General features: G+C 46.4%; 2 protein-coding genes across 2 annotated transcripts in view; one reads left to right on the forward strand and one right to left on the reverse strand.

The window, feature by feature from the left end:
• LOC311144265 (serine incorporator 5-like) overlaps positions 1-14,910 on the forward strand; it is a 35,435-nt gene extending 20,525 nt beyond the window's left edge. The window contains exons 3-12 of the mRNA XM_084180276.1: positions 1,325-1,503; positions 1,601-1,683; positions 2,272-2,365; positions 9,160-9,371; positions 9,471-9,563; positions 10,026-10,152; positions 10,893-10,962; positions 11,113-11,149; positions 12,011-12,155; positions 12,520-14,910. Of these exons, the coding sequence (XP_084036402.1) occupies positions 1,325-1,503; positions 1,601-1,683; positions 2,272-2,365; positions 9,160-9,371; positions 9,471-9,563; positions 10,026-10,152; positions 10,893-10,962; positions 11,113-11,149; positions 12,011-12,155; positions 12,520-12,664 (1,185 nt within the window). The 3' untranslated portion in view covers positions 12,665-14,910. The remainder of the gene's footprint in view (positions 1-1,324; positions 1,504-1,600; positions 1,684-2,271; positions 2,366-9,159; positions 9,372-9,470; positions 9,564-10,025; positions 10,153-10,892; positions 10,963-11,112; positions 11,150-12,010; positions 12,156-12,519) is intronic.
• Positions 14,911-15,067: 157 nt separating this feature from the next.
• On the reverse strand, positions 15,068-24,207 carry LOC311144357 (thrombospondin-4-B-like; the record flags this gene model as incomplete). The annotated part of the gene is made up of 22 exons (XM_084180385.1): positions 15,068-15,731; positions 15,880-16,019; positions 16,240-16,412; positions 16,549-16,745; positions 16,912-16,960; positions 17,203-17,381; positions 17,554-17,735; positions 17,831-17,883; positions 18,126-18,244; positions 19,226-19,385; positions 19,485-19,592; positions 20,892-20,996; positions 21,084-21,236; positions 21,506-21,586; positions 21,732-21,869; positions 21,966-22,147; positions 22,511-22,562; positions 22,670-22,755; positions 22,933-23,044; positions 23,164-23,411; positions 23,637-23,834; positions 24,186-24,207. The coding sequence occupies 22 exons, from the start codon at positions 24,205-24,207 to the stop codon at positions 15,682-15,684; spliced, it is 2,787 nt and encodes a 928-aa protein (XP_084036511.1). The 3' UTR covers positions 15,068-15,681.
• Between the last annotated feature and the right edge of the window lie 2,944 nt (positions 24,208-27,151).

Genomic DNA, 27,151 nt, shown 5'->3' on the forward strand with positions numbered 1-27,151 from the left:
CGACTATACTACAGCCATGCTGGGGGTGTCAGACTCAACCAATAATCTAGAAAGTGGAACAGTCAGGTGCTCTGATTGACGTAGACCAAAGGACGTTTTAGGTTTTTGTTTGTTTTCGATAGAGCAGTACTTATGTACCAGTATGCTACTACAGGTGAAAGCTGATGCAAGGCTCCAGGGCAGCTTTATAAAGGACATTCCAATACACAGCCAGTCTCTCACTGGTTTAGAACACTTTTATATAGAGGCTCCCTCCGCCCAGCGTTGAAGCAGCTGTTTTTATTTCCTATAGAAATTACTCAAGTGACTCTTGCTCGGTCTTTCTAACTCTCATCCACTTTCTATAGGCATTCTCTCTCCCTCCCTCTCGGTCCCTTTATATAGGCCTACATCTCTTCCCTCATTTTCTCTCCTCTCCTCTCTCTCTCTCTCTCTCTCTCTCTCTCTCTCTCTCTCTCTCTCTCTCTCTCTCTCTCTCTCTCTCTCGCTCTCTTTCTTTCTATACCCCTCTCTTTCTCTCTCTCTCTCTCTCTCTCTCTCTCTCTCTCTCTCTCTCTCTCTCTCTCTCTCTCTCTCTCTCTCTCTCTCTCTCTCTCTCTCTCTCTCTCTCTCTCTCTCTTTCTGTCATTTGTTCTCTCTGCTGAAAGCAGGCTGGTAATTTATTCATCCCTGTCTTTGTTTGTTGTGGCTGACAGCCTCAGTAACAGGCTGGAGAGAAAGAGAAAGATGGTTTGATGGAGAGAATAAAAGAGGGCTTGGTGGAGAGAAAGAGGGTTTCGTGTCGCTGCCTGTTCCTTTTGCAGCTCGTTTAGAAGTGTGACGCTCAGCATGGACCCTATTAACTCTACTCTGACTGAAGACTGTGGGCTCCTCTGTCCTCTGGGGGAACACACACACACACAGACGTGCTGTGATTTGTACAGATCCATTCCTTTTTTAATTTTAATAATGTTTTTTACATACGAACAACAACTTACAGACGCACACAAACAATGACTACATCTCATCTGCTCACACCCCCATTCCTAGTGCCTGCATTATTGTTTGCCACTTGTACCAATTTATTTTTCTGTACAGATCCATTCCGCCATATCAGTGATATTACAGTACCTACAGTGTTAACATTGCTCCTTGTCTCTCTCTGTCTCTCTGTCTCTGTCTCTGTCTCTGTCTCTGTCTCTCTCTCTCTCTCTCTCTCTCTCTCTCTCTCTCTCTCTCTCTCTCTCTCTCTCTCTCTCTCTCTCTCTCTCTATCTCTCTCTCTCTCTCTCTCTCTCTCTCTCTCTCTCTTTCTCTCGCTGTATCTCTCTGTCTCTGTGTTTTAGATCCCATTCTACAGTGACCTGTGTGAGAAGCTGAAGGCTGGTGAGAACTGCTCTACCTTGGTAGGTTACTCTGCTGTGTACAAGGTCTGCTTCGGCATGGCCTGCTTCTTCTTCTTCTTCTGTATCTTCACCCTACGAGTCAACTCTGCCACCGGCTGCCGCGCCGCCATACACAACGGGTACGTACACTGTCTACAGTATCGGTGTGTGTGTGTGTGAATCTGTTCATTAATCTGTGTGTGTGTATTGATGTTTGTCTCTCTCTCTCTCTGACAGGTTTTGGTTCCTGAAGTTCATTGCGTTGTTGGCCTGCTGTGTTGGAGGATTCTTCCTGCCACAGCAGGACACCTTTCTGGAAGGTATGGACCCTTATGTCCCTGTCCTGTCCCTAGTCTTTATTCTCTCCATACAGAGAGACTGCTCTATCACACTGTGGTGTCTCATATAAGCCCCTCTCCCTCAAATCTCTCTCACCTGTAGAGGTCAGCTTGACTGTCTTTTTAATGCCTTTCCTAAATCAGCTTTGAGAGAAGAGAGGGGAAATAAAGAGAGAGAAAGAGAGGGGAGGGAGTCTGTTATCTGCTCCCTTCAGAGGAGAGGACTGGTGCAGCTGCAGGCTTTAGTTATCATGTGTGTGTGTACAGTGATAATCTAGTCCCTGTGGTTGTCTATGGGATGACGACAAACAAGGGGTTATGCAGAAGCCAAGTGTACACACCCCGCAGAACATATAAGAGATTAGACCTTTGATGGTTAGCTTTGCAATATTTGAAATGTATGATCTCTCCCTTTCTTCCTCCCTCCCTCTGTCTCTCTCTCCCCTCTCTTCCCCTCCCTCTGTCTCTTTCTCGTCTTTTCCGCTCTCCCCTCCTCTCTCTCCCCTTCTCGCCATCTCGCTCTCTCTCTCCCCTCCTCTCCATCTCTCTCTCTCTCTCTCCTCCCCTCAGTGTGGAGGTATGTTGGAGCTGTAGGAGGGTTCATCTTCCTGCTGATCCAGCTCATGCTGCTGGTGGAATTTGCTCACAGATGGAACACTAACTGGTGAGAAACACAACAACAACACCAATACTTCTAATAAAGCCTCTTTGTCCTGCTTACTTTCTTTATGTCTTCAGCCAAAACAGTCACACATAAATACATAATTACATAATTACATAGGATAGACACACATCCTCCAAGCCTAAAGTACTTCAGTATTTATGTTATATGGAAGGGAATAATGTGAAGGGTTGTTGAGAAGGGAGAGAGGAAAGTGGTAGGCACCTAAGGAGGGAGAAACGGAGGACAGCGGGAGGAAAAGAGGATGGATCCCTGTGTGGTGTTGAAGTAGGGAGGACTAGAGAGAGGGAGGAATGAACCTTATGTAGGATTGCTTATTTTGGAGTAGGGAGAGAGGAAGAGTATGAAGGAGAGAGAGAGAGAGAGAGAGAGAGAGAGAGAGAGAGAGAGAGAGAGAGAGAGAGAGAGAGGAGGAGAGGATGCCAGGATGGACCCCTGTGTAATGTTATTTATACAGGTGAGAGAGAGAGAGAGAGAGAGAGAGAGAGAAACAGAGGGCAAGAGAGAGAGAGAGAGAAAAACAGAGGAAGAGAGAGAAACAGAGGGAGAGAGAGAGAGAAACAGGGAGATAGAGAGAGAAACCGAGGGAGATAAAGAGAGAGAAACAGGGAGATAGAGAAAGAGAAACAGAGGGAGATAGAGAGAAACAGAGAGAGATAGAGAGAAACAGAGGGAGATAGAGAGAAACAGAGGGAGATAGAGAGAAACAGAGGGAGATAGAGAGAAACAGAGGGAGAGAGCTATTGTGTCTTGTTGTATAAAGTACAAGGTAAGGGTTTGTCAGTGTCTATGTTGCAGACAGGATGCACATGACAACGGAGTGTATACCCACAGTTTCCTCTCCCTCTCTGACACACACGCTCACAATAGAAATTAGAGCAGCAGGGGATCATTTTAGAGTCTGTTTGTCCATTTTCACTGACTGGGTATATAAGGCAAGAGGTCACTGCAATTACCCTGGAGCTGTGTGTCTGGGTGTGTATGTGTATTTGTATATGTGTGTTTGTGTCTGTGTATCTTAGTGATAGTTAGTGCTTTTTTAGGTCAGTTTGGTTTCGGTTAAATTATAAAAAAATTGTTACGGTTTTTGATTTCGGTTTCAATTATTTCGGTTGAATGCTGTAACAACACAGAATAAAACAATGAATAAAAGTCCCATGATGTTAGTGACTGCTCGTCATTGCTTATCACTTATTAACCACCATTTATTCACATTTGTTTTATTTGATGATTTTATTATTTCATTCCAAGCCATCATCTCATCTCTATATGCTGTCTGACAAAATCACTATTTTGTAGATCTTCAAATTAAATAAGGCATACCTTTATGACTGCTGAATACCAACTATCAATCACTTAGATCATGTATTTTCGGATAGAGATACTCTACATGACCAAACGTATGTGGACACCTGCTCGTCGAACATCTCATTCCAAAATCATGGGCATTAATATGGAGTTGGTCCCCCCTTTGCTGCTATAACAGCCTCCACTCTTCTCGGAAGGCTTTCCACTAGATGTTGGAACATTGCTGCGGGGACTTGCTTCCATTCAGTCACAAGAGCATTAGTGACGTCGGGCACTGATGTTGGGCGATTAGGCTTGGCTTGCAGTCGGCGTTCCAATTAATCCCAAAGGTCTTCGATGGGGTTGAGGTCAGGGCTCTGTGCAGGCCAGTTAAGTTCTTACACACCGATCTCGACAATCCATTTCTGTATGGACCTCGCTTTGTGCACAGGGGCATTGTCATGTTGAAACAGGAAAGGACCTTCCCCAAACTGTTGCCACAAAGTTGGAAGCACAGAATCGTCTAGAATGTCATTGTATGCTTTAGCATTAAGATTTCCCTTCACTGGAACTAAGGGTCCTAGCCCAAACCATGAAAAACAGTCACATACCATTATTCCTCCTTCAGCAAACTTTACAGTTGGCACTTTGCATTCGGGCAGGTAGCGTTCTCCTTGTATCCGCCAAACCCAGATTAGTCCGTCGGACTGCCAGATGGTGAAGCGTGATTCATCACTCCAGAGACCACGTTTTCACTGCTCCAGAGTCCAATGGCGGTGAGCTTTACACCATTCCAGCCGACGCTTGGCATTGCACATGGTGATCTTAGGCTTGTGTGCGGCTGCTCGGCCATGGAAATCCATTTCATGAAGCTCCCAACGAACAGTTCTGGTGCTGACATTGCTTCCAGATGCAGTTTGGAACTCGGTAGTGAGTGTTGCAACCAAGGACAGACGATTTTTACGCGCTTCAGCACTCGGCGGTGTGTCCTACCACTTCACGGCTGAGCCGTTGTTCTCCTAGACGTTTCCACTTCACAATAACAGCACTTACAGTTGACCGATGCAGCTCTAGCAGGGCAGAAATTTGACGAACTGACTTGTTGGAAAGGTGGCATCCAATGACGGTGCCACGTTGAAAGTCACTGAGCTCTTCAGTAAGGCCATTCTACTGCCAATGTTTGTCTATGGAGATTGCATGGCTGTGTGCTCGATTTTGTACGCCTGTCAGCAACGGGTGTGGCTGAAATAGCCGAATCCACTAATTTGAAGGGGTGTCCACATACTTTTGTATATATAGTGTAACTCGCGAAGCAATGGCTGCTCTCTGTATCCCCTCATGATCGCGCATTCTTCTGCCTCTTCCGTAGCAGGCATAAAAGAAACACAGACTGGGAAAGTAGATGCGCAATGGATTATGGTCATTGTAGTTAATTACCACGTTTTATGCGCTGAACTATGTAGAATATTGGCCTGTTGGAAACTACAACTCCCTACTACATCGCACAGTTCAGGCTGGCTCTGATTTATCTCTAGAGAAACTGTGAAATGTGCGCATTGAGCTCACAGAAAAGAACCTGAAGAAAATGGAATTCAAATAATTGAACGGACGTCGGTCAAATAACCTAAATTTAGGTTAATCGCTCAGCACTAGTGCATCTGTGTATTTGTATGTTTGTGTTTGTGTCTGTGTGTCGATGGGGTTGGGGAGCTCTGGTTGACTTGCCTGAGTAAAAGTACTCTGGATGTGGAAGATCTGCCAACAACCCTAAACCTGTCTCCTTGTGATGAGTGTGATAAAAGGAGTCAGGCGCAGGAGGGTAATCACCGAAATCAGAGTTTATTCCGTCGTACACAAATAGCACTGGATAGTGACACACAGGGGAAACTATCTACCCTGGCAATACACGGTACGGGATACTCCAATAATATACAGGCACAGGGGATCAGACGATCACGGAAAAGAGCAGGCACGTACCGCAGCCCAGCTGGACACTGAGGTGGAGATGGATCTGTGCGTAATGCCTGCTCTATATCCGTGTCCATCGCCCATACTACCACAATGCAGGAGGCCGGGAGTATGGGGGTGTTGTCTCTGGGCCTCTCCTCTGTGTTATACAGCCGGGACAGTGCTTCTGCCTTCACGTTCTTCGTACCCGGAATGTATGACAGTGTAAAATCAAACCGGGTGAAGAATAGGGCCCACCTGGCCTGGCGAGGATTCAGCCTCCTCGCTGCCCGGATGTACTCCAGGTTACGGTGGTCCGTCCAGACGAGGAAAGGGTGTTTCGCCCCTTCGAGCCAATGCCTCCACACAGTCAAAGCTCGGACAACAGCCAACAGCTCCCGATCACCAACATCGTAGTTCTGCTCCGCCGGGCTGAGCTTCTTAGAGAAGAAGGCACAGGGGCGGAGCTTGGGTGGCGTGCCCGAGCGTTGGGATAGGACAGCGCCTATCCCTACCTCGGACGCATACACCTCCACTACGAACGGTAGTGATAGATCGGGGTGGGCCAGTACCGGGGCTGAGGTGAACAGACCCCGCAGTCTCCTGAAGGCCAGGTCAGCCTCAGCAGACCAGCGGAGCCGGGAACGCCCACCCTTCAACAGGGAGGTAATGGGAGCTGCGACCTTGCCAAAGCCCCGGATAAACCTCAGATAGTAGTTGGCAAAGCCAAGGAAGCGCTGCACCTCCTTAACCGAGGTTGGAGTCGGCCAATTACGCACGGCTGAAATGAAATCTCCCTCCATCTCCACACCTGCCAGGGTAGATAGTTTCCCCTGTGTGTATCCGAGGAAGGAGACGGACTGCTGGAAAAATATACACTTCTCTGCCATGGCATAAAGGTCATTTTCCAACAGTCGGGCCAGCACTTTGCGAACCAGGGACACATGCTCGGCGCACGTAGCGGAATACACCAGGATGTCATCGACGTAGACCACAACACCGCGACCAAGCATGGCCCGAATCACCTCGTTCACAAAGGACTGAAAGACGGATGGAGCATTCATCAAACCGTAGGGCATCAACAGGTATTCATAATGCCCCGTGGTTGTGCTGAATGCTGTCTTCCACTCATCCCCCTCCCGAACACGCACCAGGTTGTATGCACTCCTGAGATCTGATTTGGTGAAGAAGCGCGCCCCATGCATTGACTCAATCACTGAAGGAATGAGGGGGAGAGGATAACTAAATCTTATAGTCTCCTTGTTCAGTGATCGATAATCAATGCACGGGCGCAGACCGCCGTCTTTCTTCTTCACAAAGAAGAAACTCGAGGAGGCGGGTGAAGTGGAGGGACATATATACCCCTGGCCCAAGGACTCGGTGACGTATGTTTCCATAGCCTCCGTTTCAGCCTGCGACATGGGGTACACATGACTCCTGGGAGGTACAGCATCTACCCGAAGGTTTATCGCGCAATCCCCTGCCCGATGAGTTGGTAATTTTGTTGCCATGTGTCTTAGAAAAAGCGTGTGCCAGATCATGGTATTCAGGGGTAATGCGCACGTTGGAGGTACTGTCTGGACTTTCCACCATGGTTGCACCAACGGAAACACCTAGACACCTACCCTGACACTCTCGCGACCACCCCGTGAGAACACTCTGCGGCCATGAGAAGGTGGGGTTGTGGAGTGCTAGCCAAGGGATAACTAATACCACAGGGAAATCAGGAGACTCAATAATCGAAAAAGTAACCTGCTCACAATGAGTCTCCTGGGTGATCATGGTGACTGGTACAGTGACTTCCTTTTCAAACCCGGACCTTAATGGTCGACTATCAAGTGCTCTGATGGGGAGTGGAATGGATAGGGGAACCAATGAAATGCCTTGACGGCGTCAGAATTCTCTGTCCATAAAGTTCCCAGCTGCGCCTGAATCGACTAGTGCCTTACACTGGGGAACTACCATGTGATCGGGAAAATGGATATGTAGGGTACAGTGCGCAGCAGAGCGCTTTGAACATGTGGGTTTTCGATACCTGGGGTGATGCGAGAGTGCACTGCCTGCCGCCTCCAGGCCCAAAAGAGCGTTGACTATGACGTGTGGTGTACTGTCCCTTCGTGCCACCAGAGTGGCACTGTCACTGTCGTCCTCCGCTTTCTCGGACGGCGGCTCCACCCAGCTCTATCAGCTCGGGATCCGAGTCGTCCGGGGTGGAAACGGGCAGACCCCTACAACCGCCTATCCCTACCTCTGGCTGCCAGCAGGTTGTCCAACCGGATGGCCATGTCCACCAGTTTCATGAAAGACAACATGGCAGGCTAGCTCCCGTCGGATGTCCTCCCGCAGATGGCACCGGAAATGGTCGATCAGGGCCCGCTCGTTCCACCCGGACCCCGCTGCCAGAGTCCGAAACTCCAACGCGAAGTCCTGCGCGGTCCTCGTCCCCTGCCTCAGGTGGACCAGCCGCTCACCCGCCTCTCGACCCTTCGATCACCCGCCCGAAAGAGGCGAGCGAACTCCCCGTAGTCCTCCAACGTGGCTCCTCCTTTGTTCCAAACCGCGTTGGCCCACTCCAGGGCTTTCCCCGAGAGGCAGGAAACGAGGACGGACACCTTCTGCCGCTCCGATGGCGCCGGCCTGATGCTGGAGAAGTAAAGCTCCAGTTGGAGGAGGAATCCTTGGCAGAGCGCCGCCGTCCCGTCAAACGCCCGTGGTTGGGATATCTGGATCCCTCCGGGTGCTGGGGTGTAGGTGGCTGGATCCGGTTGGCCAGCTGGTCTCGCTTCCCCCAAGCTGGCCAGCATCGTGGAATGCTCCTGGACCCGTGCCATGACTCCAGGCATGCGCTCTTCTCCCGCTGACTCCATAGCGGGTGGGTGATTCTGTGATGAGTGTGATAGAAGGAGTCAGGCGCAGGAGGGTAATCACCGAAATCAGAGTTTATTACGTCGTACACAAATAGCGCTGGATAGCGACACACGAAAACAGGCACAGGGGAAACTATCTACCTTGGCAATACACAGTACAAGATACTCCAATAATATACAGGCACAGGGGACCTATCTACCCTGGCAATACAAAGTGCGAGTAGCTCCACCGAGCTACACTACTCTCACAAATAACAATCACCCACAAGGACAAGGGGGGCAGAGGGAACACTTATACACGGACTAATGAGGGGATAAGAACCAGGTGTGTGTAATTAACAAGACAAGACAAATGGAATGATGATATATGGAGCGGTAGTGGCTAGTAAGCCGGTGACGACGAACACCGAAACCTGCCCGAGCAAGGAGGGGAGGCAGCCTCGGCGGAAGTCGTGACACTCCTTGTATCCTCAGGAATAAAATATAACTATATCCCCCTCTTTCTTCCTCCCATTCTTCCCTCCATCTCTCTCTTCCTCCTATCTTTCCCTCCATCTCTCTCTTCCTCCTATCTTTCCCTCCATCTCTCTCTTCCTCCTATCTTTCCCTCCATCTCTCTCTTCCTCCCATCTTTCCCCCATCTCTCTCTTCCTCCTATCCTTCCCCCCTCAATAGGAGTTCAGGTGTGAACAACAACCGTCTGTGGTATGGAGCGCTGGCCATGGTCACCTTGGTGCTGTTCAGTGTGGCAGTAGGAGCTGTGGTGTTCATGGCTCTGTTCTACACACACTCTCAGGCCTGTCTGCTCAACAAGGTGTTCCTGGGGGTCAACGGCAGCCTCTGTCTCATAGTCACCCTGCTGGCTATATCGCCCTTCATACAGAGAAGTTAGTATAGGCTATACACACACTGGAACACACACTGGAACACACACACACACACAAACATACACACACACTTTAACACTCCATCTGTTCTTCTTCCAGTCCAGCCTAAGTCAGGCCTGCTCCAGCCAGGAGTGATCAGTGTGTACGTCATGTACCTCACCTTCTCAGCCTTCTCCAGCAAGCCCAAAGAGAGTAAGTAGACTGGAGGCTCAGCCCATAGAGATCCAGTGTTTCATTGCCTATCTGGTTGACCTATTAACAGGTTTTATGTGTTTGCATTTTGTTAAATTGCACTTAAAATTCTAAAGGCACTCGCACATCTGAGCTATCTTTCTTGCAGGTGCATGGTAACAATTGAATAACATGAAAGAAAAGAGAAACCCGCACACTGCTCTTGCTAGTATCACTGTTCTTTATTAAGCTTACGTATCGGCCTCAAGGCCTTCGTCAGAGCTTTTTGTTAAATTGCACTTAAAATGCCTCCATGAAAACTGTATTCTGGCCGATGTGCCATTGCAGCTCTCCAGTACAAACAGACGTAAATATTATCCTCCTCTTATTCCTGTTCTCTCTCTCTCTCTCCTCGCTCTCTCTCTCTCTCTCTCTCTCTCTCTCTCTCTCTCTCTCTCTCTCTCTCTCTCTGTTTCTGTGTAGTGTTGGAGGTTAATGGGGTGAATACGACAGTGTGTGTGTTCCCCTTCAACTCTGGATCAGAGAGCGACAAGAGGATTGTATCAATAGTGGGAACTGTCATCATGTTCGGCTGTGTGCTCTACTCCTGGTAAGACACAGACATTTATGTTATGGCCTGGGCCTGGCACTGAGAGACACACACAGTTATGTTATGGCCTGGGCCTGGCACTGAGAGAACGAACAGATAAGGATGCTCAACCTCTGTGACGCCTGATCCCAGGTTGAGGGATATAATGAGGCTTAGACCTTGAGTCTTTGGAGAACGTTTCTGTCTACCCCTGTGTGCACACTGTCTGTAATAAACCTTCAAAATACCGTCACGGTTCGCCTTATCCTTTGAATTCAGCATTTTCAAATTAAACTACCTCAAATTCCCAACAACACACACACACACACACACACACGTGTTGCTTTCACCTATCCTCGGTTTATAGATCAGTGCAGAGAGGAGCGGGGGCTGTGTTCTTTAGACTCTTAAGATGCTCCCAGTGTAGAGATATGTAGCTGCAGTGAAGTAATGTGTTATTGGCTTGAGCAGATGTGAGAGTGTTTTTGATTGGCTGGAGCTGTTGAGAGGGTGTGTGTGATTGGCTGGAGCTGTAGTGCGTGTGTCCACATGTGTTTCACATTAAGCTCAGACATATCTCCTGTGGTCGTCTCTGTAAAAGACTTGAGCTATTCTCAACCACAAATTACTGGAAAAATGTATTCTGACATCCCTGTGTGTGTGTTTCAAGTTTAAAGTTTTATTAGTCATATATACGGGATACACATGGTATACACCGTCCAACGAAATGCTTACTTGCGTGTGTGTGTTTGTGTGTGTAGTTTGACGTCCACCACCAGACGAAGCTCTGCAGCACTGCGCGTTTGTAGGAACAGCATGCCTGAGACTGAGGTAAGAAGACCTACACACACACTCGCACACACACACACACAAACACACACATCAGCTTAGTGTGTGTGCACGTGTATGTTTAGTGAAAGGGTGATGTATAGTTGATTGGTTGGTATATTCCTGTTGTAGTAACTCACCTCTCTCCTGCAGAGAGCTCGCTGCTGTTTCTGCTTTGGAGATGACACAGGTAAATACCCAAATATTCTCTCCCTCTCTCCTTCCCTCTTTCCCTCTCTCTCTCCCTCCCTCTCTCCCTATCTCCCTCCCTCTTTCCCTCTCTCTCTCCCTCCCTCTCTCCCTCTCTCCCTCCCTCTTTCCCTCTCTCTCTCCCTCCCTCTCTCCCTCCCTCTTTCCCTCTCTCTCTCCCTCCCTCTCTCCCTCTCTCCCTCCCTCTTTCCCTATCTCCCACTGTTCTCTTTCTATCATCTCCCAGAGTATACTGCTGTACTACTGCAACACCAGCAGAAAGAGGCAGTGTTCTTGTACGTTCTCGCATACACATAGTAACAGTAAATATGTTGGAACACCATTGGTCAGGAAACAGAGATGATGTCACTGTTACCAGGAGGTGACTATGACTATGGTTGTGTGGAGATAGACCAGTCAGATGGTAGCAGTAGAACTGAGAGAAGGCTGGAGCTGCCCTCTGGTGGGAGAAAGCAGCACTGCAGCCAGGGAAAGAACAGCACATCATTTCATTTATGAATTTATTACACAGAGAAAACTTATTTTAAAATAGCAGGTGTACAGTTTAGAACAATACAATGGATTAAAAAAACGTGAGCCCTTCTCAGGAAACCTACACATTTTTAGGGAGTTTCCTGTCCGGCAAAGGGGAGGGAGAGACATATAGAGAGAGTAGAGACCAGGAAAATGAAAAGAAAACAGGAATATAATATGGTGAGAGTGTTATTGGGTAGAACATGTTCTGTCCATCATACATGTTGTGTTATGTATATAATGTTGCTGCGATGATGTTGTGGTTGTGTTGTGACTATGATATAAGGTTGTAATAACGTTGCTGTGATGTTGTGGTTGTGTTGTCCAGATGACTATGATGAGGAGAAGACTGCAGGAGGCCAAAACGTTCTGTATGATGAGAGAGAGAAAACCATCTACAGCTACGCCTACTTCCACTTTGTCTTCTTCCTGGGTTCACTGTATGTCATGATGACCGTCACCAACTGGTTCCAGTAAGTAGCAGAGTTCCTGGGGAAACTTTAATTAGGTTTCAGATAGTAGCAGAGTTAGTTACTGGGGAAACTTTAACTAGGTTCCAGTTAGTAGGAGAGTTCCTGGGGAAACTTTAATTAGGTTTCAGATAGTAGCAGAGTTAGTTACTGGGGAAACTTTAACTAGGTTCCAGTTAGTAGGAGAGTTCCTGGGGAAATTTTAACTAGGTTCAGTTAGTAGGAGAGATACTGGGGAAAATTTAACTAGGTTCCAGTAAGTAGCAGAGTTACTAGGGAAACTTTAACTAGCTTGTGTCTCTGTAGTTATTTAATTCATTTCAATTCAGCATAACACTAAGAGTGTGATATGTTTGTTTTCTTGTAGCTATGAAAACCATAAGATAGATAAGCTGCTGGATGGCAACTGGTCAGTGTTCTGGATCAAGATGGCGTCCTGCTGGGTCTGTCTCATCCTCTACATGTGGACCCTGGTCGCGCCCATGGTCTGCCCCAAACGCTTCGAGGCCTAACACACTGAAACACAGCGAAAGACCTTCAGCTTTCTACATGGGTTTTTTGTGTTGCTTTTAGTGTTTTTTATTTCCTTATTTTTTCTTTTTTTTAACCAGTTATACATAGTTGATATGGTTAAGCTATTGTTGCCTTGTTACATGGAGTTTTTTGTTACATGCAGGGTTGGAATCACAAACTGACTCTTCGGGGTGCCTAAAACAATGGGCTGGACCAATGCTTATACAGTCATTTATGTGGCTTCACATGGTCATAGTGGTGCCCTGATTCTGTTATGGGAGTGCCTGCCCAGCATCCCTCAGCACCAATGTCATTTGAACCCTGTTTACATGTTTGCTTACATTTGTGATTTTTACGCGTGCGACGCATCTCTGTTTTCCCATGATGGACCCAGACCTCCATATTGTTCTGTTATTCCCATGAAGAGAAGTTCCATTTCTCAGGCTCACATATCAGCTGGAAGTGTCTTGCTTGCTTGTTATTGTGCCCTTTTGTAGAAGAGGTTTTCTATGCAATTAATCAAAATGTTTTGATTTGATTTGCCTGTCTTTAGGTCACATGGTCATGTGAAACATTTTAATTAGGAGTAGATAGGATGGATTATGTCAGCACTCCTTTAGAGACACAACATTTGTACACACTTTTCTTGTGGTGTTGTGTTTTCCAAATAAGCCTGTCTGACTAGCAGAGTGCTGCCTGGTAGAGGACTGTGGGACCAGAGTCACTACTAATGACGGGAAGGAGGCGGAGAGGCAATCATGGAGGGAAGATCAACAGTTTGATTTCAAACATTTGCCAAAGGTAGATCTCAGAAACAAAGAATGGACATGCTAAAGTTCTTCACAAGAGTAACCTCTAGAACTACCACAAACCTCTGATCCTAAACCAACCCCTTGCCCCTAGCAACTTGCTTGGTGTGCTCTCTGATGAAGGGTCACTTTCAGAGACCCTTTCAGGACTGTGAAAACAAGGGGATAGGGTTCAAAATGGACCGGGAACTTAGTGTGTAGTATAGGTTACTTAACACTCGTTGTTGATGTTACTGACTGAACAAACCCAGATCAAGACATGACTGACAGAGAGCAAAAAAACATTATCCAGAAATCCACATTATTCTGTTGTCATACTTACAACCCTACAGTATATAACCCTTTTGATACTAATATTATATGTGTACACTTCGGTTTAATATAATGATATTTGATATTTGTTGAAGAAAAACAACTGGAAAATTGTAATATTTAAGATTGAGTCTTTCTCCTTCAATTGCTGAATAGAATAATCACATAACCCTATGAGCCAGCAGTTTGATGAGTTTGTTCATGCATATTTATACCATAATAAAGTACCCACTGTGACTTTAATTTCTTCACCTCAGCCATTGTTGTGAAGGGGTTAAACCCATCTGGAAGGGTAGGATGTGAACAATAGGGTTGGGATCAATCCATTATCCATTCAGTAATGTCATGGAGTGAATCGGAAATTCAATGAAACAATTAAAAGCTGTCATATATTTCAAAAATAGATTTGTGAAATAGAATTTCACTTGAATTGACTGTATGATGCTGAATTGACTGGAACGCCTGGTGTAAAACATGTGTTGACTAATCAGTTACTGTAAATGTTTGCTATTAGCAGATTGTGTCCACATGTCATTTCAGACAAGTTGTTGTTTGTCCTGGTTCCTGTGAATGAGCCAGGTAGACGTGACATGGTGTTCTACAGCTCAGCTCTACACAATCAGGTCAAGCTCATGTTAAACCGTTAGGGATCAAAACCATCTGATTAGGCTGTATGCTGCCATACCTGATCTGTTGATGTCCCTTTCTGTTCTCCACTGTTAAGATGACCACTAGGTGTGTACACAGGAGTGTGAGTGTTTGTTTCATATATTTGCACAGGAGCACTTGCGTTAGTGAGTTTTGGTCTGTGCAGAACATTTTGTGTGTGTATGTGTGCGTGCATGTGTCTCCAAACACACTCTGCTCACACTAAGGGCTCTATTCATTCCATATCGCGGAAGTTCAGTGTTACAGCGTGATTTAAATTAAAAAGCAGTGTTCCCACGTTAACGGAGACTGCATTCACAGTAAACGCTGCATATTTCAGCTCAATGGGAAATTACCTTTACATTTCTATCGCGCAGTCTGTAACACTTCAGTGATACAGATTGAATACAGCCCTAATTCTCTGTACACAGTTAGATTTAGTCCTAAACAAAAAATAAAACATGAACAGCCTGTGATTTCATTGTGTCTGTGTGTTTGTGTAAAGCTGAGCACTTATAGCCTCAGCTTGAAATACAGTGCCTTGGGGAAGAAATCACACTGCATTCTACTCAACAACTAGCAATCTGTTCCATTTAGTTACACACCAAACAAAAGACCCAGAGAGGGTGTTTTACCAAATGCTCAGTATGTTTATTCATAGATTAACTAAACAAAAAAAAGTATATATATAACACATGTATGGAATGTAGCGTTTGATGGACATTGGTTGTCCAGGTGTGTTTTAATGTAAGGCCAGTCAAAACAACAATCTATTCCCCTTGTCTCTGTCTGTTTCCTCCAATGGTAGAGAATGAGACCCTAACTACAGTTTTAACCCCTAGATACACCAACCCTCTCCCCAGATAACAGACACATACAGGTTTACAACAACACTACAATCATCATCAATCTTCTAGTTGAACCTATTCTAATAGTAACAGTATGTTCAGACTGCAGAGCACGTCAACACAGCAATAACAAGTAATGTATGGAAGTCTGCTGCCCTGATGAGTAGACCTCAGTCCTCACCCCAGGCGCACGTCTAGCAGTAATGACAATGCTTTTATATTTGGTTGTGAAAATCCTCCCCTTCACTCCTCTAATAATGCCCAGTGAAATGCACCATGCTGTTTGTTCTCTCATCTCCTCTCTCCATATCTTTCTCTCCTCTCTTCTCTGTCCCATTCTCCTATTTTTTTCCTCTCAACCACCCTCTCCCCAATCTTCTCCTCCCCTCCCGGGTGGGTTTATTCAGTGTTCTGTGCACTGTACTCCTGGTAGTCTTCAGGGATGGTGTCTGTAGAAGGACAAACAGAACAGAGAGGTGTTGACTTAAACATACTGTAGCAGTGACAATCTTAGACAGCTTCTGTCCTATCAGCGTGCTGTGACCAGGGCTATTCTCTGTATCTGTCTGCTGGTTGGCTGAGTAGGCTGTCACGCACCGTTGCAGCGGTACTTGAGGTTGGACCAGATGATGTTTTCCTGGGAGAAACAGAAGACGCCCAGTCTCCCTCCTCGCATACTGGTGTCTATCTTCACCCCAGAGTCTGCTACCAGGTTAGGACCCTCATAGAAACGTGCCCTGAACACAACACACACACAGGGTTCAGAATGGTAGCTCAGTTGGTAGAGCATGGCGTTTGCAACGCCAGGGTTGTGGGTTCGTTTCCCACAGGGGACCAGTATAAAGAAAAAAAAATTTGTATACACTCACTAACTGTAAGTCGCTCTGGATAAGAGCATCTGCTAAATGACTAAAATGTAAATGTAAATGGGTGTGTGGGTGGTTGTGTGTGTCTCACCTGATGTATCCAACCTGTGGTCTGTGCTGTAGGTACCAGCGGTAGGACACCTTGTCCTTCCAGCCCACGTTCCTCTTGTCCTTCCACAGCAGGCGTACCTGGTCGTTGGTGTCTCCTGTGTGCCACAGGGAGTTCCTAAGATACTCCCCGGGACCCGTCTTAGACTTCACTGCCTGGAGGAGGGAGAGGGAGTGAAAAAGGAGAAGGTAAGAAAGGAAGGCCAGAAAAAGGATAGAGCAGGGTGGGGTTTGTGTTAAGCATTCTGTGATAGATGACTTTGTAAAAACATGGAAGAGCACACATACACACCTTGAGCTGAATGCCAGGCTCCGCCACAGCTCTGAAGGGTACAGCCTGCCAGTAGGTCTGTTCAGTCTGTTTCCACATGACCACGTAGAAAGAAGAAGAGTCCTGGTAGCCGAAGATGAAGCCTGCGTAGTCATCATCAGTCACCGTGTTGACATGGAACGTCCCCTCAAAGTCCACCCCACTGAACGCTGTGTAGCCTACACACACACACAACACAACACAGGCTTATTACATATACACGCTGAATGATGTGGGGCCTCCACACACACACACACACACACACACACACACACACACACACACACACACCGTAAGTGGCACGGAGAGGGTGGCCTGTCAAATGGAGAATGAGAGTTGTCTTACCTACAGCGAGGCCAGGATCAGAGTTCATAGTCTGAACTATCTCCATACCCTGGGGACAGAGGGAGAGAGAAAGAGAGAGAGAGAGTTATGATACTACAGATGACATCGTACAGAATACTCCACTACCTACACATCATTGATCAAACTTAATTAAAGAACTCAATCAAGGATCAAACTTGTGTTGAATCGTTTACTTTTTTTTGTGCATAGTCTTTGACTCAAGCACTGTCAATGTTACTCAGTATCTGCTAGATGACTGAAATGTCAGAATGTAAAAGATGATGAGGTCACCTGGTTGAGGACCACCCAGTTGGGGTCAATCTGGGCGTCGCCCTCAGGGTCCAGTACTACCGTCTGATAGGCTCTGAAATCGGTCAGGGTGACCTCAGCATTCTCTGGACAGTTGTCTATCCTGTCAATCACCTTGTCCTGGTCGAAGTCCCCTGCACACGCATCACCCACACCATCATCTGGAACACACACACAGGCGCACACACACACGCCACACACACACGCCACACACACAGAGTCACACTGAGATTAGCCAGTGGGTTCTTGGTATGGCACGCCCACAGAGTGAGGAACTACTTGAGAGAGCATTGCTATGATACAGTAGGAAATGAAACTAGTGGAGTGACTGACTGTCCTCATCTGTCTGGTCAGGGTTGACCACCAGTCTGCAGTTGTCTGCTTCATCCAGGATAGCGTCGTTGTCATCATCATTGTCACACTCGTCTCCCTGTCCATCCTTATCTGTGTCCAGCTGGGAGGAGTTGATTACTGTAGGACAGTTGTCCTTAGTGTTCTGGTGACCGTCCCCATCACTGACAGAGAGGAGAGAGGGGGGAGCAAAGTCAACTCAGTACACTCAGTATCAGAACTCTTCTATAGGTGTGGATGTGTTTATAGAAGGCTGTACCTGTCTATGTTGGTGTCACACGTGTCTCCTACAAGATCATCATCAACATCTGACTGTGGGAGAAGAAATGGAGAGATAATAATAATAATAATAATAATAATAATAATATTATTATTATTACCCAGCTGCTGGCAACTGGCTACATTAGATTTTCAGTCTGGGTTTGGGGTTAGGGTGGTGCTATGGTTGTGTTATGGTTGAAGTGGAGTTATGGTTCTGTAGTGATTTTGTTGTGGTTGTGATGTGCTATAGTTGTGTTGTGCTATGGTTGTGTTGTGGTTGTTTTTACGGTTACCTGGTTGGGGTTGACCATGTCTGGACAGCTGTCACAGGCGTCTCCCACCCTGTCGTTGTCTCGGTCCCTCTGGTCTGGGTTGGGCACACGCTGGCAGTTATCCAGAATGTTCTTCACGCCTGTCCACAAAAACACACACATAGGTAAAATTGTTAGTTTCTTCGGGCCCCAGATGGCAGGGTTTGTTTAAGGCAGAGATCATTAGTTTCCACTGGCTCGCAGCTGCTGGCAGGGTTTATAATGGAATAGAAAATGTTTTCAGAGCAGACAGACATGACCAAGCACTCAGCGATCCAGTGTTAGAGGGGGAGACATGACTAAACGATCAAGAGGTTGGAGGCCTGCCCCTGTGCACAGACACGAAACATCAAACTCAGACTGAATACGCGCACACACACTCAACTGGGACACACTTTCACTGTATCTGCCAATGGAACAAATTATAGTTTTTTTAAAGGGTAATGTAGTAGCTAAAGAGCACATCATTCAGAATCAGAGCTTTTTATAAAACAACAGTTAGGATTCCAAATGGGTTATTTATAGTGAGAAATGGGAACTCATTTTAAACCAATGTTTTTACTAGTGATTTGAACTTTATGAGGCTGAACCTTACCCCAGCTCCTGTTTTCTGTGTAAACAGATGAACTAACAGGTAGAAGACTTGGATGGAAGACAGACTAAAACAGACTGAGAGGATGTGAATGTATTCAATAGATATGGCTCCACTCTGTTGAAGACAATGACAAATATGAGTCTAGAACGGCTAGAGACAGGAGACATGCTGTTTTAAACCAGACAGCTAGACTGACCTCAGACTAACTATGGTTTGGGAAAATAGATCTTAAGGTCATGGATAAAGACGTCTTAGTGTGACAAAGTACTTCTACAGTCACTACCTTAAAATAAATCACTAGCTGTGGTACAATTTCCCTAACTCTACCCACTGGGCACACACTGGTTGAATCAACGTTGTTTCCATGTCATTTCAATGAAATTACGTTGAAAAAAAAGTGAAATAGACGTTAAATTGATGTCTGTGCCCAGTGGGTGATGACCAAAGCCTGGGGAAGGCCAGTCAAAGCACAGACACACACACACACCGTCTCCATCCATGTCATCGTCACAGTCGTCTCCTAGCCCGTCCTTGTCCGTGTCCCGTTGGTTAGGGTTCTCCGTCGTCAAGCAGTTGTCACATGCATCGCCATGGAGATCCTTATCGCTGTTCTTTTGGTCCACGTTAGGATGCAGCCAACAGTTATCCTGAGTTACACACAGAGACAGGGTTACTGCATCTGTTCAACATGTATCCTACCTGCTTGTGAACATACTGTACACGAGAGGAATTTGACAGTTGTGTACCTGTATGTTAATGATGCCGTCACTATCAGCGTCATCATCACAGGCATCCCCGAGTCCGTCCCTGTCTGCGTCCTCTTGACCAGAGTTCGGAACAAACACACAGTTGTCCTGGAAACAAATATAGAGTCTGCTTTACTAAATATTTCCAGAGGAAGAGGAAGGGAGAGAGGGAGAGGAAGAGGAAGGGAGAGAGGGAGAGGGAGAGGGAGAGGAAGGGAGATAGGAAGAGGAAGAGAAAGGGAGAGAGGGAGAGGGAGAGGAAGGGAGAGAGGGAGAGGAAGAGGAAGGGAGAGAGGGAGAGGAAGAGGAAGGGAGAGAAAGAGAGGAAGGGAGAGGGAGAGGGAGAGGAAGGGAGAGAGGGAGAGGAAGAGGAAGGAGAGAGGGAGAGGAAGAGGAAGGGAGAGAGGGAGAGGGAGGGAGAGGGAGAGGAAGGGAGAGAGGGAGAGGGAGGGAGAGAGGGAGAGGAAGGGAGAGAGGGAGAGGAAGAGGAAGGGAGAGAGGGAGAGGGAGAGGGAGAGGGAGAGGGAGGGAGATAGGGAGAGGAAGAGGAAGGGAGAGAGGGAGAGAGGGAGAGGAAGAGGAAGGGGGAGAGGGAGAGGGAGAGGAAGGGAGAGAGGAAGAGGAAGGGAGAGAGGGAGAGAGGGAGAGGAAGAGGAAGGGAGAGAGGAAGAGGAAGGGAGAGAGGGAGAGGAAGAGGAAGGGAGAGAGGGAGAGGGAGGGAGAGGGAGAGGAAGGGAGAGAGGGAGAGGGAGAGGAAGGGAGAGAGGGAGAGGAAGGGAGAGAGGGAGGGAGAGGGAGAGGGAGAGGAAGGGAGAGAGGGAGAGGGAGAGGAAGGGAGAGAGGGAGAGGAAGAGGAAGGGAGAGAGAGAGGGAGAGGGAGGGAGAGAGGGAGAGGAAGGGAGAGAGGGAGAGGAAGAGGAAGGGAGAGAGGAAGAGGAAGGGAGAGGGAGAGAGGGAGAGGGAGAGGAAGGGAGAGAGGAAGAGAGGAAGAGGAAGGGAGAGAGGGAGAGGGAGAGGAAGGGAGAGAGGAAGAGGAAGGGAGAGAGGGAGAGGAAGAGGAATAGGAAGAGGAAGGGAGAGAGGGAGAGGGAGAGGGAGGGAGAGAGGGAGAGGAAGGGAGAGAGGGAGAGGAAGAGGAAGGGAGAGAGGGAGAGGGAGAGGGAGGGAGAGAGAGGGAGAGGAAGAGGAAGAGGAAGGGAGAGAGGGAGAGGGAGAGGGAGAGGAAGGGAGAGAGGGAGAGGAAGAGGAAGGGAGAGAGGGAGAGAGGGAGAGGAAGAGGAAGGGAGAGAGGGAGAGTGAGAGGAAGGGAGAGAGGGAGAGGAAGAGGAAGAGGAAGGGAGAGAGGGAGAGGAAGAGGAAGAGGAAGGGAGAGAGGGAGATGGAGAAGGATGGGAAGCTGTGTTTTACCTTCTTACAGTTGTTGTCTCTGCACCTGAGCTTGTCGTCAGGGTAAGCATCGATGTCTGTGTCCTTCCCACACTCATAGCCGTTACCTGCCCACCCTATGTCACACTGATGGACAGAAGAGGAAGAGAAAAGGTTGATTTTCGATTGATTGCGCAGTAATGTCACATGAATAGTTTGTGTGTGTGTTCTCACCTGGCAGCTGATGCTCCCGTCTCTCTCCACTACACACTGTGCGTTGTTGTCACAGGGGTTTTGCTGGCCGTTCCCACAGAGCCTCTCCCTCCTGCAGCCCCTCACCTGGTCCCCGGGGAACCCACTTTCACACTCTCCACAGTGGAACGACCCCTGGGAGAGACAACAAATACAGGCCCAGGCTTCAACTCAGGCCTACTGTCAATGGGCTTCTCTTCACTCAGCCATAGGAAAGGCCTGTACTGTCACCAGCACTTTGAATTCTGAGAATTCTTCTCTGTCTACAGTTAGAAGACTGCACCAGAATGTTTGGTGTTCTAATGGTGTGTAGACATTACCAGATAGAAGAGCTTAGAGGAAGATACGTCATGATGATACCGTTGAATGGGAATATTCAAGCTGTGCGTGTGAGTGACTCTTACCACAGTGTTGTGACAGTGAGAGTTGGCAGTGCAGCCTCCGTTGTCAGGAGGACCCTGGCATTCATCTATGTCATAACACACCTACAGACCCACATGGAAAGAAATACACACACACACACTTACAAGACACAATAACAGCAGCTAAAGTACAACACAGTGTATACAGTGTGCCTATTACTGTTTATAAACAATTTGCATGTGTGCTACCTGTGTGACTGTAAATTACCTGTTTGTGTGACTGTGCGTAGGTGACGCCCACTCCATTGATCTCAGGACCAGTGTATCCCAGAGGACATCTCTCACAGCGGAACCCAGGAGCCGTGTTTACACACCTCACACCAGGGAAGCAGGGGTTAAACTGACACTGCAACACACACACACACACACACATTAGTGTTCACTGTTCACACGCTGGGCAAGTAGGGTTTACACTACTTTTAAAAAATCAAATAAAAACTACCTCGTCCACGTTGTCACAGTGAACTCCGTCTCCAGTGTATCCGTCAGGGCAGGGGGTGCAGGTGAAGCCTCCTCCCTCGGCCAGGATACACATGTCCTGATTGAAACACACACCTGGACTACACTGGGATGTGCCGGACCCTGCACCTGTACCTGGGCCTGATGCCATGTTGCCACCCAGACCTATAGACCACAGGAGGTTAGTGGCACCTTAATTGGGGAGCTTGGGCTCCTGGTAATGGCTGGAGTGGAATGAGTGGAATGGTATCAATTAACTCAGTTTTATCCATTATTATGAGCTGTGCTCCCCTTAGCAGCCTCCTGTGCTACAGACAGAGATACACAAATGTGTAATAGAACATCACACAGAACTTGAGTATCCTCAATCAGTATTAGTATCATCAGTATCCTATTGACCAGGTTTGAGTTCACATCTAAAATAAGAGTATGCATGGTGATATAAGTCAGTCATTAATTATTATCAGAAATAATTTGTCCTTTATACTAAGCAGTAACAGTAGTAATAGATCTTAGAGAACAGCTTACCACAGGCTAGACACTCTGAGATGGTGTTTCTAAGAAACGTGGTCTCCATAATCTGTTAGGGGAAAAGAAAAGACCAGTTTACTGTCGATACAGACAATACAAATGGTGGTGCCTTGAAAGGTGATGTTGTATTTATGGTCTCTAAGGCAGGTGATGTACCTGCTGGAGGAGCAGGTCCTTCATCTCTGACATCATCTTGTTGAGCTCCAACATCTGAGACGGATCCTGACCGCCTGACTGGAGGCCTGTGGGAAGTGCAGTCTTTAGCTACAGTACAACATATTTCTATGTTCCATCATACAGACTACATGACTTGTTGGTTTTTCAAGTGAGTAAAATGTACAGTATGGCTGAGACGTCAGAAACGGTCTAGTCATGTTTCTGGCAGCCTGATAGTCTTTATAACAGGCCTGTGTTCTTACCCAGTAGCTGAATAGTACCCAGAGACTCGCTCTGCTGCATGCTGCAGTCCTGGAGCGTAGCGACGTTATCTAAGGTGTCCTCTATTACCAGCTTCAGGTCTGTCAACTCATCCTGACAGAGACACATTAATGAGTGGTTAGTGATGAGTGACAACACAAAAAAGTATCACACCTGTGTTGTGGGTTAGTCTGGTCTAACTCAGCTGTATCTATGCTGCTCTTTTGTCTCACCTGCCCAGTGGGCTGCAGGGTCCTAAGAGCCACCCTGTTGGGTCCAGGTGTCAGCGACCCAAAGGCAGCTGGCAGCTCATCTATGATGTGAGCCAGTCTACAGTCTACGTAGACTGCCATACGACCTGGTCCTCTCTGCAGACCACTGGCATGGATAATCACATGGTGCTCTTTGCCGTCCGCCAGAGAAGGGTGGTTAAAACTGGTGGTGCCAGCCCTACCATCAGTCTTCTGGTAACGGACCGTCACTGAGGGAGGTGGAACGAGTACAGTTAGTTGGAAATGAATAGTATTCAAAGAGGAAGGGAGAGAAAGAGGAAAAGCGAGAGAGAGATAGAGAGAGAGAGAGAGAGAGAGAGAGAGAGAGAGAGAGAGAGAGAGAGAGAGAGAGAGAGAGAGAGAGAGAGAGAGAAATGGGTGTTGCTTTAGGTGTATAATCATATTTCTAATGTGAGACAGACATCAGTGTTTACCCTTGTTGAGTTTGGCCTGCAGGGTGAAGTCCAGGTACTTGCTGTTGTCTCTGGGATTGATGATGCTGTAGAGATGAGAGGGGGATTTGCTGTGGAGCCTGAAGGAGGAGAGGAGGAAGGCCTCATCCAGACCTTTGTTCTTCAGCCCTCCCTGCGTCAGGTCAGGCAGGCAGTCTGGAGACACCAGCAGGTCGTACACTAACACAGGAAACACACACACAACAAACACGCAGGCAACATTTATTCAACACTCATGCGTTTGTAACTGTTATTAGTGAGTTTAGTTAGTATGTGAATTCATGCCTATGGCAAGCTCTGATGAGCTGTAGAGCAAGGTTATTATAGTTTTGTGTTTTGTATTTGTTTTTATTTCTATTAGTTTTAAGATTTTTATTAGAAATTCTGTTTAGTTTCGGTTAGTTTTCAGATCCACTTCTATTGAATAATTGATTGGATTTATATAGCGCTTTTCTACCAACTGAGGTACTCAAAGCACTTTACATAGTAGGGGGAAACTCACCTCATCCACCACCAATGTGCAGCTCCCACCTGGGTGATGCACGGCAACCATTTTTGCGGCAGAACACTCAACACACATCAGCTATCAAGTGGAGAGGTGATGAATTATAAGCCAATTAGGAATGAGGGGGATAATTAGGTGTCCATGATGGAATGGGGCCAGGTTGGGAATTTAGCCATGACACCAGGGGTTAACACCCCTACTCTTACGATAAGTGCCATGGGATTTTTAATGACCCAGAGAGTCAGGACACCCGTTTAACGTCCCATGTGAAAGACACACCCTACACAGGGCAATGTCACCCTACACAGGGCAATGTCACCCTACACAGGGCAAAACTTAGTTTTATAAAAACATTTATATTTCGATTTTATATTATTTAGTTTCAGTTAAAATGTTAGTGCTAGAGACAGAAAGTAGCCTATTCGTGGGAGGCTCCCTCTGCCATATGGCCGCATTGTATGATACACCGAGAGCAACTGGCGGAAAAAGAGCTGAGCACAAAACTCTGAGATACACTGCAGCAGGTAACTTCAATTGTAAACTACAGCAAACCACATCCACTGTGCACACGCCTGTTCGGAAAACTACGTGGAGATATGGGATCAGAGCAGTGGCGATTTTAGCATGTAAATCTTGGTGGGGCAAACTCCCCCCCAAAAATGTAGATGCATGCCAGCAAAGCCACTACACAACACATTCAGCCCAATTTACTGCCTTTTTAAAAAACATTGCTGATATGGCTGACTTGCTTAAACAAACGTGGTTTCTACTGACAATTGAGATGTACAAACTATGGCATAAGGGAACGATGACCGGATAAGAGGCAATCCATAATTTCGATTAAGATATTAATGAGAGAGCTAAGACGGACGTAGTCAATATAACTATTTGTTCAGCACTTTTGAAATGTACAGCAACAGAATTCAGAACATGGGCCATTCTTACAGTATTCTCCCTGTACACCAAGTCAGAACCATAGGATAAATAAAGGGGGCATATAAGCAGACAATGAAAGCTCTTACAATATTCAGTGATGACATTTCTCTAAAATAGGCTATAGGCTACATGTGCACCACCAAGTCAGAACAGTAGGCTAAGTTATGAGGGGGAAAGGGACCAAATTATTAGGGTGAGGCTACTAACAGCTTACTACACAACATACACTTATTATTACTTTCTTAGCTACAGTATACATATCTCCCTGCCATATTACATCATTTATGCAGCAGCATACAATACATTTTTGGACTCTTGTTGAATCTTGTTGCGCTGTGCTCACTTGAACAGGACGGTGGCGCGGCGGTCATCAAACTTTGTCATCAAAGTCTGGCATTCTCTGGATTTATGGTGCTTTCAAGACAACTGGGAACTCGAAGAAAAAAAAGAACAAGGTTGAATCATGACGTCAGTGATCTTCAGGTCTGAGCTCTAGAAAGAGGCCCGATTTCCCGACTTGGAATTCCGAGTTGGATGACCGTTCAAAATGTTTTTTTCAGAGTTCCCAGTTGTCTTGAACTCACTGAAGTCTGAGATTTCCCAGTTCCTAGTTTCCAGACCCACTTGAACGTGACCAAAGACATGACCTAAACAGGAACCAATTTGCTGCGATTTATGTACAGTATACAGTGGATATATACAAATAAATGTGATATTTGAGGCTCTCTTTCACTACTTGATTGTACAATGTTCACACAATATTATATTATGATTTCAGTTTGTGAGTGTGTGGTATGGGGTAAGATGTTTATTTCGACATTATAAAGAAAACATTTTTTAAACAATGGCAACACTGCCATGTTGATCGGAGCCTTGCCATTGGAAAACCACATTAGTATCCGACTTTCGGCTGTCGCAGATGCACCTCCCCCAACTTCACTCCTATCGTCTACAGTCAGTTTCTTTAGCCTTACCACTCAAACACGCCCAATATCTGCAGTGCTGCTCGTGGCAATGTCATCTCGCTGAGTCTACATTTAAATTATGAAGTCAATCTCAATGTGACCTGCCAGATTAAGAAACTTGAAAACCCCATTAGAAAAAAAAGCTTGAAAAGCCTATTGAAACCCCATTGGATTTTTGGCCCCCCAGAAAAAACTAAAACTGCACATAATTTATAATGGTTTTTATTTTATTTTAGTTAGTTTTGGAGTCAAAAATAATAGCTTCAGTATAGTTTTAGTTTTTCCAAATGTGTTTGTAAATGATTTTATTTCAGTTTACTAAATGGTTTTTTCATGATTCGTTTTCGTTTCGGTTTTAGTTTACTATAATAACCTTGCTGTAGAGTAGCTCCTGCTGAGTGTCAGGGCTTTATGAAGTGGTAGATTGTGTTTGTGTACGTGGGTTTGTGTGTGTGTGTGCGTACATGCATGTGTGCATGTGTGTGTGTGTTTGTGTGTTACCACTGTTTTATAGAGTTGCAGATTGACCAAATTGCCAGCAGTAAACTCTTTACACTGGAACAAACCCACTGCTGCTACAACTCTGACACACACACATGCACAACCATGTACACGCTGCTGCTAGAGCCATAACCCAAATTCAGGAATTATACAAAGAGACATTTGTATGGGAAAAGCTGATGTGTATGGATTCCAGAGAAATTAAGTTATTGCACAAACACTTTCCTAAAGCCAATCAGTGTTATTCTACTCTCCCATAGTGGGCTTATTTGGGTCACCCAGTCGATAGATGTGTAACTGTGAAGCCTTTTCACAAACGATTCCAAAGGCAATCATTTAACAGCTCCAGCTAAATATATAATTATACTTCATCTGCAATTAGAAAACCATGCATGATTTAAAGACTAAGGGAAAAAAAACAGATTCAGCAGAGAAGCAAAGTTACACATTCAAATTTGGTGTAGATTGAGTAGATTTAGAAGTTCCAGTTTGAGTAGATTAATAAATTACATACTCAGTAGATTAAGAAGGTGCATTTTTTTTTGTCATTTAGCAGACGCTCTTATCCAGAGCGACTTACAGTTAGTGAG

The sequence above is a fragment of the Coregonus lavaretus genome (genome assembly GCF_964263955.1).
Source record: "Coregonus lavaretus genome assembly, chromosome: 17".
Lineage (NCBI taxonomy): Eukaryota > Metazoa > Chordata > Actinopteri > Salmoniformes > Salmonidae > Coregonus > Coregonus lavaretus.